At 40.9% G+C, this 22,231-nt stretch overlaps 1 protein-coding gene across 1 annotated transcript in view; it reads left to right on the forward strand.

Moving 5' to 3' along the window:
- The first annotated feature begins 1,029 nt into the window (after window positions 1-1,029).
- LOC132951037 (ecdysone-inducible protein E75) overlaps window positions 1,030-22,231 on the forward strand; it is a 37,773-nt gene continuing 16,571 nt past the window's right edge. Inside the window, 1 exon segment of the mRNA XM_061022723.1 lies at window positions 1,030-2,049. Coding sequence (XP_060878706.1) covers window positions 1,530-2,049 — 520 coding nt within the window. The 5' untranslated portion in view covers window positions 1,030-1,529.

A 22,231-nucleotide genomic window follows, 5' to 3' on the forward strand; every position in this document is an offset into this window, starting at 1 on the left:
TGTGATACACAAGACGTATATAATTCATAACAATTGTTATTAATTATGTCGTATTTGAGATTTCCCGGACAATATAATTTAAAATTATTATGAATTATAGTAATATTTACACGTCGTACCGGAAAAAAAACATGACGTGGGGGGAAACGTATCATATTATTATTATTACGAGACGCGAGAGCCGTAATAAGCCAATACTGCTGGGGGTGAGGGGAAGAGGGAGGCGATTAAATTACCACTTTGGAGGACTAAGTTCGTCGAGGAGGTGGTAGCGGCGGTAGGAGTGGGTGGCGTTGGAGGTGTCGGTGGAGGATGTAAACCGATTGCCAAGTTCACGAGTGCACCATGAGTGTGTGTGTGTGTGTGTGGAGTATATTTTTATTATTATGATCGTGCTTTATCGTGCCGTATTTTTATTCTAGGGGAGGGGATCGGATGGCCGTGTGGGTAAACGCTCGCGAGCGGATGCGGCGGCGGCGGCGGCGTTGGTGACGGAGGGAAAAAGTGTGTGTCGGCGCGTAGAGCGCAAGCGCGCATCGGTGGCGGCGGCCAGTGCCACGCCGTTCCCCTCGCGCCCCCGCACGACCCGCTCGGCCGTCGGTCAGGGTTCAGAAGCCTTTTCAAGGACAAGGCCACGGGCGGCGGCGGCGGCCGGTGCGCGGAGCACACAGCCGGCCTGGTAAGGCGGAGGCGGTGGTGGCCATGGCTGGCGGGTCGTGGTCTAGCGCGGGTCGGGGTCTAGCACAGCGCGGGCGCACACACACACACACACACTACCACGTACGTACACAGAACACACGCACACGTAGAATGGCAACCGGCGGCGGGGCCTACTAACCAACACGACGCGGCCCCCGACCACACGCACACACATATACACACACACACACAAACGTGCCGTGCACCGGCTCGCACGCACGCACAAGTTGACGCACGCACGCACACGTCGTCGCACGCACACACGCACGCACGCACGCCGTGTAGCGAGAGCGCGCCGCCGCCGCGCACATCGGGGAGACACCACCGCCGCAACACGCGCTCACTTTCATTCCCGGTCCGCCAGCGGTAGCAGCACGCCGCGTGCGTTCCGACGACAAATTTACTTACGACGACTGTACGAGAGTACACACGGTGCAGTGTGCGCGCGCGAAGTGTGTTGTTTCGTTTTTCGTTTTCGTTTTTCGAATTTTTTTTTTTTTACGTTCATCTCACCGTTCCCGGGTCTTTTGCCCACAATCATCCGTCCGTCCGTCTGTTTTCCTCTGTCGTCCACCGCAACGAGTACGTACACGCATGCCGTCGTCCGTCGAACACCGTCCACAAGTGCGTTGTGCCGTGCGAATCGCGATGATACAATTATACGATTATCGTGGCAATAATCTTTCCGTATTCTGATAATATATTGTATTATCATACCGTCGTGTGCGAGTTAAGGTTTTTTGATTTGCGTTCTGTTTTTGTTCGGTCGAATTTTTCGGTCTCGTTTTTTTTCACGCGCGTCATACACCTCCCCCGCGGGAACCGCCGAAATGCAGTTGTCTCAAGTCGTCACCAGCTCTGGCGTACTGATGCATGTGTACAGCGCCGAAAGACACCAACAGCAGCAACAGCAGCAGCAGCAGCAACAGCAACAGCAACAACAGCCGTCGCAACAGCAGCAGCAACACGGGGGTGACTTTCGCGTACCGCAATCGCCGGGCGTCGTGTCGTCTTCGACGGGTAGCGGCGGAGTACCGTCTCCGCCCGCGCAGCACCATCACCTTCAGCTGCAACTGCAGCAACAGCATCAACATCAACAGCAACAACAACAACAACAACAACAACAACAACAACAACAGCAACAGCAACAGCAACAACAACAGCAACAGCAACGCTGTTCGCTGCCACCGGCTCCGCCGTCGTCTTCAGCGGCCACGATGCGCCCACCTGCCGCGCCGGGCCCCCGGTGCAAGCCGGTCCCGTCGGCAGCCACCCTGACGATCAAAACGGAGTACAGCCGAAGCCCTCCGATGCTCTCCGAGGAACCGACCAGCTCCATACCGGACTTGGGTAAATACCGTCATTTATTGTTATCTCGCTTATTATTACCTAGGTATATTATAATCTGGTTCAGTCATCTTATACTATACGCGCGTTCGTCTTCATCCAAGTATAATTTTTATTATGTGAAAAATGCATTTCGGTACAACCCCCCCCCCCTCACCGTGTACTATGGGCAGGCGCGTGCGGCTCGAAATTATTGTGTTTTGTGCTATCGTTGCCGCGGTCGTCGTCCCGTCGCGGAGAGGTATTTAGAGTGAAAGTGGCGCCGCGCCGGTGAAAGATCCGAAAGGGAAACGACGGTTTTCGGTGGACAGGTGAAGGTTTTGCTTTCGTTTTCACGCGCGCCGAAAATACTCCCAAGATATCGTCAAATCATGTTATTATGGATGCACCTTATGTCCTTATACCCAGGCTGCTTTTCTCTCTACCGAGTGTTTTCCTCGGTTTCAGTCGTAATTTATATCGTTATGTATTTTTCTCAAACATGTATGACATATTGTGTTAAGAGTATGTTTGTTGTAGTGCGATTTGTCTGATCGAAAACGTTTTAGGAAACCCTTTTTTTATTCTGGCCCACGGTTATTGTAGTACGTAATTACTCATTACCTACGTTGCGTTTCAAGTGCTATTACGATTTATTTCGTCAGGGCCATACGTTAATTTAAACTTGAACTTCGACAACTACTGTTCGCGTAGTTTTTTTTTTCCTATAATATTTTATCGGCGCATAGCCGCTCATCGAGGTCGCGCGCGATTGCAGCTTGGCACTAAACATCTATTTTTATACGATTACCGGTATATTATTAATTATATTTTTTTATGGCCCGGAAAAATACGCGTGTCCTACATAATAATACAATATTAATGCGTAGGTACTTATTGTAATAATATCACGCGAATGTCCGGCCGCCCGAAAGAACATTCCCGAGAATCTATATCGAATAATAATAATTCGTACCATAAACCAATAATTAATATTTTATGTATTTTCAATAACGCGCGGCGGGTCCACGTGCGTATCAGATAAAATTATGTCATGTTTTGTAATTAAAATAACAACGACAACGTGTGTTTTGAAACCCACTGATGAAAAGTGTCGCGATCGCGTCTAGACCGGCAAAAATTGCACACACTTTCGTCGCGACCTTAACCGTGGTGTTGGTGGGTGGGGAACCACCGCACTCCGCGCGGCGACGGCATTATTCGCAACGTCGTGAGAATATTGCCACTCTGCTCGGCTTGCAATGATTATTATTAACTTTTCGTTTGTTATTGTTATGACGGTAATTTTTTTCCTCCGTCAAACACTGTCTCAATTTTTCCAATTAGAAATCGTGTTTTTGAATTTATTGTAAAACATAAGGGAGTACCTAATAATTCACTTCTCTCGTGAATTTGATTATATTGTATTTCGTCGCTAGAAATATTATCACTTCTGACCTTCCGACGACGTAGGTACCTAATTAACAATTATTATTATATAATTAAGTACTGACATCAGAATCTTGGACCGGAAGACCGCTAAACATTTAATTGAAACGTTCGCGTTGTAACTTAAACGCTGCACCTATCATGCATGGTCCAGCAGCGCGGTAACTGCAGTCAGCAGGTTAATATATGTTATTAAGTATTTATTAATTTAGTATAATTATTGTGATCCGTGAATACGAATGACGAGTTTTGTTAAATGTTTAATATCTAATTATCAATAATTTCTTATTAAATTTGATTTTATAAAATAAGTACAACAATAATAATAATTTGATACCAATGTATGTGTAAACGATAATTTATTGTAAATAATCTACAAATAATTATGAAGTTATAAATTAATTTAATTTATTGTATACGAGATAGTTATAATTTTATGTACCATGAGAATAATTATTAGTCGAGAAAGTAATGAGTGGTGACCTCGTACTGTAAGAAAAAAAAATTAAAATACATTTTCAAAAAATAAAAATGAAAGGATCCTAAATTCTGAAAGAGCCGCGTGCGCCCACAGATGTCAGTACCACTTTCACTTCAGTAGCTTCTTCGATATTCGTTTTGTATATTTTATGAATATTTATAATCGCGTGTTTAGCCAGTGGCCGTTTTTCCTCACGTATGAGAAGCCATATTAATTTGTTGATATATTTTGTTGCTGCAGTAATTTAGAATAGCCAATATTAATTTTAGCCCGATGTATGTTTAAACTTTAAAGTGTGCCATCTATTGTAATAATGTTGTAATTATTATTGTTAAAATTCTATTTCTACAAATTTTAAGATAACACAATATAATCATCGAATTTATATAACATCTGGACAATACGATTGTGTGTGTTTACAATCATAACTTATCTGATTAATATTTAATCGGTTTAAATTTGAAATATTGCTCCTATCAGAAAACGTAACATGTGTATTATACCTTTCTGTTGTATTAGTCTTTACGTTTCATATTTAATGTTGTTTATACTCGTTGTATTACTACAATACTCGTAGATAATATGATTTAATTTGTTCGACCTTAATATTGACACGAGATAAGGCGAACGTGCACTATCTATAACATATTATATTATTATGATTTATATTATGATGGAATTTCGGCGGCACGGTGGCGTTTGCGGAACAGGAAAGACGACGATCATTGAATATTTTTTTTTATTTTTCCCGGGCGCTCGAGTAAATATAGAAATGTACTGGAAATCGTTTTTAATTTTAGTCAGACTTTCGGGTCAATAATACGTACATCACACATTTGACGCGCGTCTCCTATATTAATATATTATATTATATTTATAGATATAAACGTATAGTAAAACCCTGACGAATCGCGATCGGTCTCACCGTGTATGTATATATATAGTTTCCGGTGGTATAGAACGAGTTGGTCGTTACCACAAAAAAAAAAACAACAAACAACATTCGTTTTAGATACACTTCTACTAACCCGGCGCAACAGGAATGTTTTTTTTTTTTGCGTCGTACTAAATACATGAAAACGCAATGTTTATCGCGCAATGGTACGTCGGGTACGTCATTCGCGTGGATCGGAGTTGGTTGTTAGGTTGTATAATGTATATATTATTGTGTGTGTGTGTGTGTGTGTGTGTGTAAGTGTGCAATAGGCAAGGGTAAAAATATTATTACAGAGTATAGGTAAGCACGTGGAGAGGGAAGTCCAATGATCTACGAAGGACAGTGAACCATCCGCCGCCGGCTGCAGCGGTGCAGGCGGCGACGGCTGCGGTATAATAATAATATAATATAAGGTCAATGTTTGCGCGTTGCGTGCGCCGCCGAACTTGGCCACGACGGTAGTCACACGGTACACATATTAATGCGGGCCGGCCGGGTGGTTGCGTCACCCGCCCCCGCCGTCGACGATGACGACGAAATGGCGCGAGGGATGTTTTCTCTCTCTTCCTTCCATTCTCCTCGATATTATATTATTTCGTTCAGGTGTGCCGCCGACGCGGCTACTGCGGGCACAATAGCGCATATTGTATAATGTTTTACATTATAGTGAATATAATAATATAATATATTATTATGTATAATAATAATAATAATAATAATATGTTATATTATATTATATTATTATTATATACATTCGCTCGTTGCGTTATACACCCGATTTCCATCTGCTGGGAGTAAAAGGAGGGAGGGAGAGGAGTGCGCGCAAAAAACATCAGGTGCGAAAGGACATAGTATTTGTACTTGTATATTATATAATAAATACATATATATATACATATGTGTGCTGCATCTATATACGCGAGTGTGCACACCCGCAACCCTTTCGACCTCCAAAAATGGGGTTGCGTTCGTGTGCGTGTGCGCGCGCTCGTTTATAAACACCCTGCGGGTGCGTTTTTGTCCCGAAGGGCGTCTCCGCGAGGTTTCACTTTTTTTTCCCTCTGTCTTTCATTCGGGAAGCGACTCTTCTTTATAATATTATTATTTATTATTATACCCACCGCGCAGTCGTTGCGTCGCAGCCGGTACCACATACATACATCACTGTGACGACGGGCGTATTATCGCGTGTACATAATATAATATAATAATAAAATGTTCAAGTATAATAATAGTGAACATGTAGAAAACGAAAACGCTTTCCGCGGTCATAAAACCACGGGGGTCGACATTGAAATTTTTCGAGTGAAAAAAAATGGTCAGTGACCTTCGCTAAGGGTCCAAGAAAGGGAAACGTCTGGGGATATTTCGGGTCCAAGGCTGTTACACATATAAATATAATAATATATGGCTTTGTTTTTTTTATTAACCTCTTAACCGGGCGAGCACCTAAACAGGTAAGTATCGTATAGTTTCACGGTCATCTCACGCCGGTATTGTTGCCCCGACAGAAGGTCGACCTCTCCGACGATGACGGCGATGATGATGACGACGACGACGTCTGCAGCAGCGGCTGCGGAAGGTGAACGCAATATTGGTACCCATAGTACGATTTTTTTTTTTGTGTGAAAGAGTAGAACACGAACAATCAACAACAATAATAATTATTTCATTATTCTATATACCTGAAAAACGAAGGTCGCGTAGAACACATGTTATATGGTATTTTTCTTTTGCACCGCAGACGATAATGGCGAGAAAGGGTAAAAATCCGCGATAGGGTTGTAGACGGTGACGGTGGTGTCGGGGACGTCCCAATTGTTATTTATTTCTCCATCCGGCAGCTGTTGTGCAATACGTCGGCAACAACAATAATACACACACACGCGCGCGCGCGCGCCTACATTATTTTTTCTTTTATCTCCCACAACGTGGTCTATATAATATTATATCTTCACTCTACGAAATATTTCGCACATGTCTCCAAAAACAACCCGCGTGCATGTTTAACGTAGTGTATCCGTCAGAATTATTATAATATATTATGCTCATAGCCAGCCCCCGCCATCTATGCCGCCGCGTACGTGTTGTATGTTATAATATTATATTTTATTATGCGTGTGTGTATCGCGCATTCCTAGAGCGTGAAGAGTTTGGATTTTAGGCCGTTCGCCGAGGGTGGAAGTAAATCGATAATCCGCGTAGTCGGTGTTCGTCGTTTATACGCCATATATGTGCTATATCTGTGTATCATATATAGCTATATGTAGGTATATTATTATTTAATTCGGTCGATCGACCGGCGAAACGCCTTGCGAGAGTCTAGCCTCGTATACATAATATATATATTGTATTTTATCGTATACGCGCCGCCATCGAGTGACTTTGAAACCGCAACGTATATAATATAAAATTCACGGCCAAATCAATTGAACTCCATCATTGGCAATCTTATGGAATAGATCTGGAGAAGGGGCACTCGATATTATTTACTTGCCGCGCGGAGTGTGATTCGATTATAAGAATTAGAATTAAAAAAAAAAAAACGTATACGTAACCTTGGTATAGACGAATATAAATATTATACGTCACATAGATAAACGGTCTTTGTATAATATTTCATTACGTTATAATATACATTTTTGGTGTTTTCGACTGACACGGTTCGGCGCCGCAGCGTGCGAGTCAACGCTCGAGTGGGTACACCCCGAGACACGGTCGTAGACACACCGAGATGACACACCCTGGTTTCCATAATAATACGTGTTCACTGTTTATGTTTAATACTTCCTTGGACGACTGCAATGGTCTCTATCTGCAGTACAGCATTCATAATCGATTTACTCGTCTATAGTTTAGTATTACGCGTGTACACAGTCTCGTCGTAATTTCATTAAATATAATTCGCGTCACACGACGTATAATATTATGTCAAACATTATATTCTATTACAAAAATGTTCGGTTGGAACACGTGCATGGGCATTCGACTTGAATAATTTTTGTCTGCGAAGAATCACTTGTAGTATACTACTACTACTACTACTACTACTACTACTACTACTACTACTACTACTACTACTGGTAGTAATAAAATGGTTTCGTAGTATTATTTAGTAATCCTGTCCCGCCATGTCGGCGTCGTCGTAAATGCAGTCTTCGCACCGGCGACGTATCGATTGCTTCTTATACGCGTATATAGTCTACGCTTGGGGTGCGTCAGCGTACTATGGGTGTTTGTGTGTATGTGTATATATAGTATATACATAGCGGGGCGCGTCTGGGAACCCTTAAAAATAAGTTTAGTGCGCGCGTTTAGGGAGGGCGACGGGAGTGAGAGGGAGTGGAGAGACAGGGAGAGATGAGGGATAAAATAAAAATAGGGGTAGAGAAATAGCGAGACGAGAAAAGGGGTGTGGGTGCGTGCGTGCGTATATATAAAAAGCGCGCGCCGGGCCGCCGTCGTTGTCGGAAGCGCGATGCAACCGGCTAAGTATAAGCTTATAGCCGGCGACCGCGGCGGTTTCGTCTGCACCGGCAGGTCCCCCGTCGCCGCGCAGTAAACAACCGTCTCGTGTCCATAGCAACGCCCCAGCCTGCTCGCGCGCGTACACTCCCCCGCGTTATGTGTACGCACGCAGACCTTTGCAGTCATTCCGATGCAGCGTTGTTATTGTTGTTTATATATATATATTATATATTGTATATGTATTTCGTAGGCCTCCACCCTCGCGGCGTTCTATGTTGGAAAAATAATATAATATCGTTTTCCAACGGCTTCCGTTGTCGCGCGAGAAACCCGTCGTAAAAATGAAATTTATAAACGCTCGTCAAACGCGCACGGTTTTAGAGGAGACGCCCGTACTCGAATTTCCCGCGATGTTAACGCGTTCTCCTGCTCGCCTCCTCGCCTCCCCCCCTCCCACAAGTCTTCTGCTCGCCCACTCGGCGGCGGACCGCATGAATTTTTTTATGCGGTCACGTTTCGCGCGCGCGGTTGTTGACCGCGCGTCAACGATGCCACACCACCGTCATCTACGTCCGGCGGCGGCGGTGGTGGTGTATAATACAGCAGTGTTGTTGTAGTCGTAGTGGTACGAGTCGCTGCAGTAGTGGGCGTTTTCCACTATGCAACACTATTATAATATTATATTGTTATGATATTAATATGTACCGTCTACGCTAAAGTCAAAATTATTATTGTTATTGTTATTATATCATCCTTACTATAGGCGAAAATAGCTCAAATTATTTTGGACGAACTTGAGTCCCCCTATAGTATTGATCAAAAAACCGCGTGGCGTAGCCTTAGATCCTTATCTACAGTTATCATTTTATCAACATACAAATACCAATTATTATTTTAAATTTTTACATGAATTACATAATTTACATTTTATATCTACTAAGCAAACGGAGTAGCTGACAAATACACTTAGGTATTTTGCGGTAAAATATTTCATGGCTGAGTCGTTCGTTACATATTTTTCTCCTAACAAAATAAAATACAATATTATTATCGTCTGTAATCTGTATTTATATCACCTCTCAGAAACAAATATTACCTCACACAAAAACATCGAAAACAAAATTTTAAATAACTAATAAATTAAAGAAAAAAAATTATATTTACTTATAAACTTGATGAGGACTTTATTCAGGGTAACGTGGCATAGTTTTGGTGGTTCTAATAGCCCGCCCGATTAGCACCAATGACCCTTTTTTACGCTTAGCGACGTAATTATTTTGTACGTAGTGTCGTATATTGTGCGTATATTGTTGTGATAAATGTTCCAAAGCGGATTTCAAACGTATTTGTTGTTGTAAGACAATAGTGCTATTAGTGCTCGAACTTGAATGGTTATTCGAAACTAATACGATTTGCCCGCTGCCCGCATAGTCGACGATAGGTACGATATTATTATCTCGGAGACAGACGTCGGTTTGCTCGGCGTTGCGTTTGAATAATTGACGACGTTCGGTGACGCGGATATTACGTTTTTACATAATAATATAGGGGTAGCCCTTGAACTTGTATCTCAAGGGCGCGGCCGCCGTGACCGTGGTTGTGGTAGTCGCCCTGAGCGGGCCCGTGGGGAACGGATGCGCACCCGAACGCCGCTCGTAATAATAAAAGTCCACCGCCGACGCGGAGGGTCGTCGCTTTGAAAGTATCGTTGTCTGCATAGGACAGCAGGGGTATTCAACATTTTTAGGCAGCGGACCACTTTTTATTTTTTCAAAAATTCCGCGTGCCCAATAACAATGTATTGTATTAAACGATGAAAAACGTATTTAAAAATACTAATATTTTGTTTGAAATGAGTGCGCGGGTCCGCAAAGACCAAAGGGGTGGCCCGCTGATTGAAGACCACCCCTGTCACGGGTGATAAAAATCGATCGCACTGCCGCAGGTTTCGTCGAGGTAATTATTTTGATTTCTATCGTTTTCCTTTTTCTTGTAGCTCCGATCTCCGGAAAATCTCCTGCGGTCGATGATATTCTTTAACCGAATGTGAATTAAATATTTTTCTTGTCGTGAATTCGTAAAAATTAAAATCTTTGATTCGTTAATTATATGTATTATTTACCCCATAATATTATTGTTGTTTAAATACAATCTCATCGCAGGAAAAAACATAATATTATGTGTTTGAAATTAATATAATAATATTATTCCTGTTCATTGATTGCTGTCGACGAGTTTGTGGTTTTGTTTCTGACGATAGCTTGTAAACGGATGCGAACGTGTGTGCGGTGGCGCGCTCTAGGTGTCAATCCGCAACTATAGTAGCACGCGACTAAACGTCGAATAGAGACGTACGACGACGGCATAGGCCACCATGAGCGTCTCGATCGTTTTGTTGACGTTTTCGATCAGAAAATACTATTTTAATTCAAACGATTTTTAATTTTCTACCGCCGTGGTCTCCGGGTGACGGCAATAATAGTTTAGAACCTATTTCACCGAAATGGCACCTAATCTCCGCCCGAATAATACTTGTACCTTGTTCCTGGTGTACACGTGCAAAATGCGTTGCCTACCCGGCACCGGTTCAGGCGCACGCGAAACGGTTTCATACGCGTCGTTGCAATCGACATGGTAGGTACCACATACCGGACATACGTAATATTATTATCGTCATTCATCGCAAATATTGTTCGTCGGATGTTTTTGTTTTTTTCCGTTTTGAACACGTCAACGAAATATATAACTATTGTAACGCGCAATTCGGTTGCTTACATTTTAATTTGCAGCCGTTTTTTTTTTGTTTTTTGTCCCACTTAAAATTTTTGCGACGCACTGCGGCGGCGAGGTCGACAACCCGGCCATTGAATTCGTAACAATAATAATAATTATTATTATTATATTCGACGCAACGCGGGATGCCTAACGCCATACTATTATTTATTAACGCCGTGCAGTGTGCTATGTGCAGGTATCATGATAATATACGAATACAATATTATACGGTCTCCATAATCGCATTCAATAAAGTCACATACGGCCCGCGGCGGTATTAAATGCCTTTGTCCGGCAGCGGTATAATTTATATAGGTCAATACACCGAGGCGGCGCGAGTCTTTGACCCGGTGGAGGGGCGTTGTAAAAACCACATTAAAAAAATGAAAAATACCTCATCGCGTACATTTAGGTAGGCATGTAATAAATGGGATAAGTATACAGTGACGGCGGCGGCGTCAGTGGGTTCGTTACAGAACGCAAGTGTGTGTACAAATATTTTTATTATTTTTTTTTAAGGGTCTTCCACAGTCTGTACGGGGTCAGATGTGATTGACCCGAAATTACGCGTGAAGGACGACCGGTCTCGTTTCACCCTCTCGCGCGGCGTTATTATCTCTTTATGATAATTTTATATTGTATTATTATTATGTATGTACGTTATATAGGTATTAAGGTATATAAACGGCGGGTACTTATGTATAATAATAAGATGTGTAATAATAATATAACACGTATAGCGTGTGCCCTCCGTAACAAGGTCATGTCGGCGGCGGCACGTATAAACTATATAATATTATGTAGGACGAAAGGGTTGATTGAAAATAAAACGATTATCTTCGTTTTGTCGTCGACCGCCACGCCGCCGAGTCGTATATGTAAGGTAATAATATTTCCATTGTATGCGTGTGCCAGTCGGCCGGCTGGCCAGTCTCGGGCCTTTGTCGGTCGCCGACGTCTCGGTCCAGAAGGTCATCGGCAAATGGATATATTATGTTGTTGTCAGGTCAGGAGTTATGGGCGGTTAGTTTTTTAAGAAAATCGAAAGGACCGTCGTCAGAAAAGGGAAATCGAACAACTTTGTTTGACGTCCATCCATATAATAAAATATGTAATATATTGTACATGGTGTACCTATAGTGATCATTATTATGTATATAGTTTTTTAACTGCAGTCGGCCATCGGCGATCATTATGTTTAAAACCAATTTGAATACAATTTTATTGTGTGTGTATATGTTTGAGTAATATAATAATATAATAGTATATTATACTGATCATCTGTCAAGTTATTATTGTTATACGTCACGCAGTCGATAATTTATTCTTTTAATAATTTATTCTTTTAACTCGTTCCAAAATAATAATTGATAATATTTTTTGATGACGATTTGTTAGAAAATACTCATCTATAATAAACTTAATAAACCTATATGAAGGCCGAATAAAGTTGGATGTGTTACACAGACTTTAGGCATTCTAAACCGTTGGATATCGGACAAAATATTTGAGCCCAACATTTAAATTTCACCACATCGAAATTTAGTAAATTGACATGATAATATCGATTTGCTATAATACAATATTACATTGTTTGTCGGTTTATTCTCGCATAGTAGGTCAAATGTTTTACTCCAATAGATGACGTATAAACTTCTATATAGGTAAATAGGTTAATAGTATGTATGGGATATGGATACTACACATGTATTAAGTTGAGACTGGCTTTTTTTTTCTTATAGCTCTTATATAATTTAACTGAAATACGTGTTGTGGTCCACTTATGAGAATTTGTAAAACACTAAAACATATAGATGTATATATAACATAAAAGTTTTGAATTCAGTTCACGTCTGTTGCAGTGTTCGGCGCGAAACGCCATGTCTATATTTAAAAGAGACAGATGTATAATTTCACGAATATATGACCTTTGAATGCTTTCAATATAAAGTAAAACCTTGGCGGGTTTTTTTTCAATACACGTGTGCATGAATGTGTGCGTGTGTGTTGCACCGTTGTTTATGTGTAGGCATGTGTGTTTTGCGCACTTAAAATATCTCATCGGTCGTCTATTCGAAAACGCGTCATTGTGTAAAATATGTACCATTGTCATATGTAGAGATTCAACTATTTGAAAATTATTATCTGGAGTCATATAACAACGTAGGTACCTCAAGTTTGTTATAAATTAAATTTGTGAAAACTTCTAATCGAATGTTGAGCAGTCGGATATAAAATATTATTAATATTTAATACTTAATACGCATATTATTATACTCGTATGTACACGGGATACACTATAATATGACGTAGCTATCCCCCCCCCCCCCACATACCGTTCGTAGGCATTAGGTGATAGGTATATTATAGTTTATATGCGATACATTGAACCGCGATTTTAGTAGGGTGAAATTCAATGACATCTGACCATTACATATCTATATGTAGGTAGGTACCTATGTACATGGTATACAGAGTGGTGTAACTAAATGCGTGCGTCTACAGCTACAACGCGTGAACCTATGGAAATTATACACATAAATTATAATACAATCTTGGTGGAAAAAAAAACTAAATAATTATTAATTATTTACGTACGAAAGAATTATACGATTGTCTGCATTCTCATCTCCTGCAGCGATACCACCGTTACCTACACTTAACGCATCCCGAAAAAATTAAAACGCCAAGAGAGTGGGCGATTATAATATCATATCATATGGGTATACTCGGGAGAATTCGTCTTCATCGTCATCGTTTTTGTTGTTGTTGTCGCGTGTACCGTTATAATATTATTATTACGGATGAGATAGGCAAGTGTATAATATAATAGCTCTAAAATAGCTATGTACCTAAACCTATATAATGATGTAGTTGTTTATTCTTATTATTTTCACCGTTCCGTATACGCATTAATTTTTCTCTCGCTTGAACGAGACTCGTTTCCTCGGAAGACAACGGTTGTTGTTGTTGTTGTTGTTGTTGTCGTCGTCGTCGTCGTTTCCCGAGACGAAAAAAAATACTTAACCAGTTTTCTCGTACGACGATCACCATTACCCCCGCCGCGTCCTGCCTATACTTAAATATACCTCTATATACGGCGTATGAGTGAGTGTCTACGACCGGAGTCCCGTTAGAAGATAGCCGTCGCCGCCGCCAAAGTCGTACGGTTATAGGTACAATTATTTTTTTCACCTTCGTTTTCGAAACGAAAGTAACGGAGAAATCTCATCCGCGTCATTCCGGTCGACGGCGCGCGATATCGGCCGGCGAAAAGGAAATTTCGCTTTCGTCGGATCAGTGACCGCTTTTTCTCTCTCCTCTCTCTCTATCTCTACAAGAGTATTGCAGGACTTGCTCTCGTTTGCCTACATATTATTCCCATCGGGGCACGAAACGCATTTTACCGTTTCTCAGCACTCCCCGCTCCCCCTTCTCCCTCTTTACCGCGTACTCGTATAGTAGTATAGCATCCGCGGTTTGATACTTTTACTGATTTTTTTATGTTATCGTTATTGGTTGGACAAACTATAACACATAACGCGCCGTTCGAGAACCAACGTCCCCGTTAATACCACGGTTGACCCACATTGACACTGCATGGTCTTATCAATTGGGTATAAATATGTATAATGTATATAGATATATGACTATATTTTGTGTATGCGCTGTGTAAACGTATTTACGTATATAATAATAATAAAACTAATCATGTTACCTTGGACAACGGCACATATGTCATGGAAAGAAAAAAATTGTTATAACAATGCCTGGGTGTATAATGTATATGTACACGTATTATGTGTATATGGTTATATAAACTTGCGTATCGAAAGTCAACATCCGCTTGTAATGGTTCAAATTATATTTGGCAACTGTTTATTTTTCATACATCCTACTTAGAGGCCATGCACCTGTAAACGATTATCCACAATAATTACACTCGTGTACCTATAGTATATTTGTGTATTACATGATCGTCGCAAACATATTAAACACATTCATGATTCATCGCCGTCATTAATTGTAATGATGAGCATTTGCCTCTATATACATAGTATAGTATGTTCCAAAAGTCAGTCCCGTATCAACCTAATTATCCTCGTGGCAAATCAATAAACCTAAATATACAGATTTTAAAGTGTGGGGAAACGTACATAAATCCTCCTACTACTGCAGACTGCGCTTAAAATGTATCACATTTAACTTATTAGTTATTTGTAAAAATTCTTCTACGTCGTTACGCTGAGGCCTTGAAGTTGAATCAAAATAATTTTTACTCAGCTCAAAATAGTTAGGTATTTAAATATTCCCCTGCTCCCCTCCCTCTGGATCCGCCACTGTATAAGCCATTTATAACTGTGAATTATTATTTATCTATACATATATACATATTATAGATATAAAATATGTATTCTAATTTATAATACATCCCTATAGAATATGTTTGTACATACTTCATAATATATACGAATATAGGTATTATAGTGTATCGTTATAACTGCAGTCCTTGGAATTTAATATTTTTGAAACACTGTAATTTATACTTATAGGACTATTTGGTAATTGAAATTAGTGTACGACAGGTGGCTAATAGCGGTCGTTCAAAGAGTTCAAGGGAACCTAATCCATATATATATATACGTACAATACACACACACAGAAGTATATATAATACACTGTTCAATGTACAAACCATTTTTTATACATCGATTAAAAAATGTATCAAACTCAATTACTCAAAGAATATAATTTTATAGTTATGGCTGAACAAAACATGTATTCGGTTAACTTCTTAGAAAAATGTTTTGTGCCATTGCTCAATATGTATATATTAGTATATAAACGTTTATCAGTTAATTCGTGATTTAGCAATGACACCATTGTGAATTGACTTTTGTTGTTGTGCCATTTTTTAAATTAGACACTTGAAAAATAGGCTTATCTGTAACAAAATTGTAGTATACATTTAAAGAGTCAATGACACCACTATACTTTACCGGCAAAATCAATTTTAGTATGCCAAGTACTATTTTTTGCATATTGTTGACAAAAGCATTTTGACAAAACAATGTCTTAATTACATTCATATCAGCAAAACCCATCATAAATCTTCAAACACAGCACCTATACTCTAATTGAAATTATTTGTCTAGAACAAATTGTATTACTCGAGTATATAATGTATAATTGTATTATATTTTAATCGTAAATTATTTAAAATAATCGAGTGGAATTAAATTGTTATAATATATAATAATATAATATGTGTAACATCCTGACCGAGTTTGGCAAAGTGTTTCATAAATTGATTTTGTTATCAATATATCATATAATTATGTATAGAAAATGAGCATAATTCGTCGACCCTGAGTTTATATATAAAAAAAAATGATTTGTATTATTTATCGCGTGTTATGGTATTTAAAAATATGACGATTATTTTGTGCATATATACCTTAAACCAAAATACGGTAAACCTGGTGACGGTTGTTTTGCCAAACTCATTTCGCGAAAGTCGAAGTAACGGATTTATTATAAAATATATTATATACATATTAGATATGGCCACGATGATGATGATCTTGATATCGGTCAGGTGCCGATTTTCTAAAAGAAAAAAATTACAATAATGAAAGAGAGTGGATAGGGTTAACGGACTCGCGTGTTTTCGAATTGTTGACCCGTTATATTGACGGGATGGTGGTCGCGGGGGTGCGCGCGAGCGATGGAAGTCGGTGAAAGTAAAACGACTGTTAACGAATCGGAATACGAAAAAACGGATAAAACACTAATAATAATAAATATAATAATAATAGTAGCAATAAACGGTGACCGTTATAAACCGTTAAGACGCGGTTCTCGGGAGAGTGAAAGTGCACCACGTCATTGAACTCTCATGGGAAAGCGGAGCGGTGGCTTTATTATTCTGCATTTTATACCGAAGAGCCGCGTGTAGGAGAAATTTCTCGTTTCGAGCTCCGCGCGTCTATAATATTACACTTGACCGTCGCCGCCGCGACTACCACCGCCATCGCAACGGGTCTCGCACTCCACAGCAACGTCGTCTCTCGCGCGAGTAGAGAGCGAACAGCAATCGGTCTGGGAGAGAGAGAGAGAGAGAGAATGAGCAAAAGAGAGAGAGAGACGGTCACACGACGACGGACGGACTGGCTCCTCGTGTACCGGTACGGTTTTCACTTTCAGTGTCATCTCGACAGCTACACAAATCGGTTGCCTCGTCAAAACCGCGATACGTGTGTTATACTATAACATTTTGTAACGATAAACAATATTCTATATTATAATATACGCGTAGTATCTACCTACATTCTTATCGTATTTTGGCTCGGTGTTCTTGCAGTGCGCTTGAGTTTTTTTTTTTATCAAACTTATAACACTATTATTATATCACACGGGTTTTGTGTTGTCGTTATTCCAACGCGTTTTTCGTCTACCTATAACTACACCTGTAGGTGTAACACTATAGGTACGCATATCATCAGAGTGCGATTCCGAGTTTGTTGCGTTTAAATTTCACTGACACAACGTCTACGACGCGCGCATGCCAGTGCACCAGTGATTTCAGGCGCGAAGCGTCGTCGTCGTCGTACACGGCAGTTTAGTAATAACGCGCGACGTAAATTTTTCGAGCTTTACACACGTGTAGAGTCCGTCACTCTTCACTGCAGCAGGTGTGCGTCGTCTCGTCCCGCGAAAAAAAAAGTGCCGACAAATGGACATGATTGTCTGAACCACCGTCGGGTTCCCGGAGAACTAATCGATTTCAAAACGTTTTTTGATCAAAGGCGAAGACTATGACCGTTATAAATTTCAAACCCACCGCGGACGCCGTCATCGAACAACATCGGTCGCCGCAGACAACGGGCGAACACTTACTATTGGGAAGGGTGTTAGCAGGTATATTATAAGCACACATTATTATTCATACATTAATTATTATTATTCTGTCGAAATAAAAAAAATTTAAAGAATCGAAAAATAAAAAAATTTAAATAAAAAAAAGTGAATAAAAAAGAAGGGTGGATGTCGTGGGCGGTTTGGTTCGTGGTGTTCTGCAGTGTGTCATAACTCATAATAAACGTTGATCGCCGAGGGTCGTCCGCGCGACGGGGCGACCGGGGGTGACCGCGAGTCCCGCGATCTGGGTCAGGTCGTTGCTCTCTCCCCGTGAACCGACTCCCGCGCCGCGGCGGCATTTGGCCGTGGGTTTTTTTTCGGGAGAGCGTTATTTCGCCTGTGCGTGCGCGCGCGCGTTTTGGTACGCGTTATATTATGTGCGAGCGATTGCGCATGCGTGCACGAGATCGTTCGCTCGCCCGCCCGAAGGAGGTCAGCAATCACAACAGGGACCCCGTAGGTTATTCAACTCGACCGAAACTGGGGCAAGATGTTAGTGGCGAACGGCCCGGTGCCGCGCGTCCGAACCCTACGCCCGCCCGCCGGCCACCGCGGACTCACCGCGGTCCGTGTGGGTTTTGCGATAACGCTCACGGGCCGCGCACCGCCGCACCGCGCACGCCGTTCGCGTTCGCACACACAGGCACGCCGTTCTAGGACACGAGTTCATTGGCACCGCCGCCGCCGCCGCCGTGGCACGTTCTCGGCTCATGGCGCTCTGGTATATTATAAGCCGTCAAGGTGTTTTTCAATACGAAATGTGCTTATACACGAGTGTGTACAATGAACAAAATACGCACACATATTGCATATTATATTTGTGTGGTATATATTGTATATCTCTTGGCAATGATTATGCAGCGCCGTTCTCTCTCGCTCTTCTGCTGCGCGTGCACACGTCATTATCGTATTATATTCTTTTTAAATTACAATAAATAGGTATAATATAATACCATTATAATATTATACATATTCGTTTCATTGTCACCTTCGCGTAATCGTAACTACGTTGCGCAACTTCGACGTCGTCCGTCGACACACGAATACACACACTCGCTTGTGTATTTAATATTATTATTATTATTATTATTATCATCATCATCATCATCATCCTACTTACTAGTTACTATAATATCGTCTATATCTACTTACAGAATGCGTGTTTTCCATATTAAAAGCCATTGCCGCCGATAGGACTATACTATATAATATATGTGAAGCGGTTCGCGAATTGGCGAGTGCCGGGGAGGGATAACGATGATAATTGATAATTTTTTGGCGTAAAAGGGAAACGTGTATTATACGACCGGACGATTCGTTACGGGACGCGTGTTGCGGTTTAGACGTGTTTGGGTATGGTGGGTGGGTGGGGCGAGAGGAAGTCCTATGCGAGATCCGGTGGAACGCGTTAAAAAAAGTGAGAGTTCTCCATGATGCCGGTGAAAGTATTTTATTATTTTTTATTATTATTATTATTATTATTATTATTATAAGTATCATTTTTTTTTATGTACGGTTACTCCGAACCAGTTTCACTTTCGTGTGTGCAATGCGCAAGAGGTCATCGACCAAAGTGAAAACTCGGCTAAACCTAAAACCGTTATGTGTGGCTAAATAAAAATATACAATAATAAGACACAGGTATATTATAGTGTATTTAAGGATCTTCTAGGTACAAATAGATATTATGTATGCAGGTGTATACCTAGTACTTATATATAATAATAATAAAGAGAATGATGCCGAATATTATGTCGATTTTAATTATACTCACCAAAGATAATATTTTCTACATTATGTTCTCATGTTCAGCTGTATAGTTCTTATAATATATAATATTCCACTCAGTAGGCGACGTTAACCACGCGTAAATTATAATATGCATTATGGGATTCGTGTCCAATTTTAAATATAAACCATCGGTGGCGGCCTTGATATGTTTTTATTTTCTATATGTGTATCATGTGTGTGTGTATATTTTGGGCCGTTCGCCGTTCTTCTCGTCGCTCGACGATGTCCGTTGCCACGGGATACCCGAATAACGCGCGCCCTTGTGACCGAGAGCAATGCCCTGTCCCGTCCGCCCCGATCCCCGCCCGACTTGACCCGAATATCGGCGGAAAAATCCCCACGACGACGACGATGACGGGCAAGCGCGCGCGCATACTTTATATAACGATGTAAATAAATTATAAATAAATATAATATATAATACCGGTGACCCGGATTTGGCAAGGTGAGAGACCGTTCGTATTTTTTTCCTTTATCACACTGCTCTGTACGTAACATATTGGGGCCCACGCGAGAAATTTTATCATAGTAGTATAGGTAGTAAAATATTTTTCACACCGCATGACTTTCGGACGCAGTGATATATTATATTATTATTGTCGTGTATCGGAAAAATCGTCGGATTATAATATACATAATAATATATATTATATTATTATAGGTACTTGGTATAAATGTTGTATGGGTGGTAGGTGGATATTATGTAACGACTGCACTATACACTTGACAAGGTGCACCCAGGGCTATTAATAACAATAATGATTTGTGAATCGCACGCGAATGGGGCTTTAAGATAATAATATAATTATAAATGTATATTATATTGTTAATGGAAGTGCGTATACAGTATACACCCGTCGCAACGAGGGGCTTCTTCTTCAAAAGTTTGCACGTCGCCGCTTACCTCCTATAGTCGTATCTACCGTGGTAACCGTGGTAACGCAGCCGCCGACCTGTTCCCCGGTCGTCGTGCCACACATAAAGTTCATCAACCCTTTTCCGTGTCACGTGCATTCTGTTTCGGTTTAACGCCACCGGGCGCCGCTACCGCCGACGGTGATTCGCGTTACATGTTTATGTATGTATGTATATTGTATATAGGTATAATATAATATATACATACATATATATTGTGTTTTATACTTTTATACAAACGCACACTCTGTATACAAAAACACATATATACCCATGTGTACATAAATTGTTTATACGCACACAACAGGCTATCGCTGTATGGTCTTCACCGCCACCCCCTCGCATGTCTTGCAGTGCGTGTGTGCGACCCGGTGTTTGTGAACTTTGAGAAGAGTACACTGACCTCGATATGATTTTTATTAAATATTTTCGCATTATTAAATTGGACGGATTTTTTATTATTATTTTTTGTTTTTTTCCCGCGTGCACGGCCCATCATAGTGTAGTACTGTTCGTGTGGTATTTTTATTTTACTTGCTTCGCCCCCGGCAATGCTCGTTAAAATTTTTTTTTCTATCACGAATTTTTTTTTTTGCGAATTTATTATAATATCATATCGTAACGAGCTGCATTAGTGTTGGTGTAGTAAATATATACATAATATCAATCGATGAAATTTACGTTTTGGGGTCAACATTGCATGTAATCTGTGTTTGTGTGTACTGTATACCTATGCATATTATAATATATTTTAATTTACTCGTAGATAACACACGCACCGATATTATAATGTAACGAGAGTTCAAATAATGGCCATAAAGAAATAATAATAACAAAGATATATTTTATTTTATGTGCACGGTTTGCCAATCTCGTTTTAGACTATAGCTCGTGTGCGTGTGTTTGTCTACTGTCACTGTATACAGAGTGATGTAACGTATTATATACGTACCATATTTTAAGACGGTCGGTATAATAAAAATAATGATAATATTACACCTTCGCGCGCTGTATAATATATTACAACTTAACTTTAATATACTAGTTTTGCTCTTCTGTTGCGTTCAAAGTCCGCCGCGCGGCAGCACGTTCGCGTCAGGCCTCCCTCGAATTTTATTCATTACGCGGTGGTACACGTGGGGTGCGAATCCTTCTTGAAAGGGAATTCGCGAATGAAATATCCGAAGGGTCGTGAGCTTAAAGCGGCGGGGTGGGTGGTGCGGGCGCAGTGTATATATTCGCAAACATAAATATATGTGGGTGTGCGTATATACACCGAGTGCGCGCGTGTGGTGTGTACATGACGTCAACCGCTGCTCTGCCGCCCGCGGCGGCGTTCGGCAAACCCTTCGGGACGACCGTTTCTGCCCCCTCCGCGGCGTAACCCTGGAACGTTCGTGAAGGACATTGACCCTGCCGTCGAGCGCGCCCGGCACGCCGCCGCCTCGGTGGTCCCCGCGCGCCATCAC

The sequence above is a fragment of the Metopolophium dirhodum genome, chromosome 8 (assembly GCF_019925205.1).
Source record: "Metopolophium dirhodum isolate CAU chromosome 8, ASM1992520v1, whole genome shotgun sequence".
NCBI lineage: Eukaryota > Metazoa > Arthropoda > Insecta > Hemiptera > Aphididae > Metopolophium > Metopolophium dirhodum.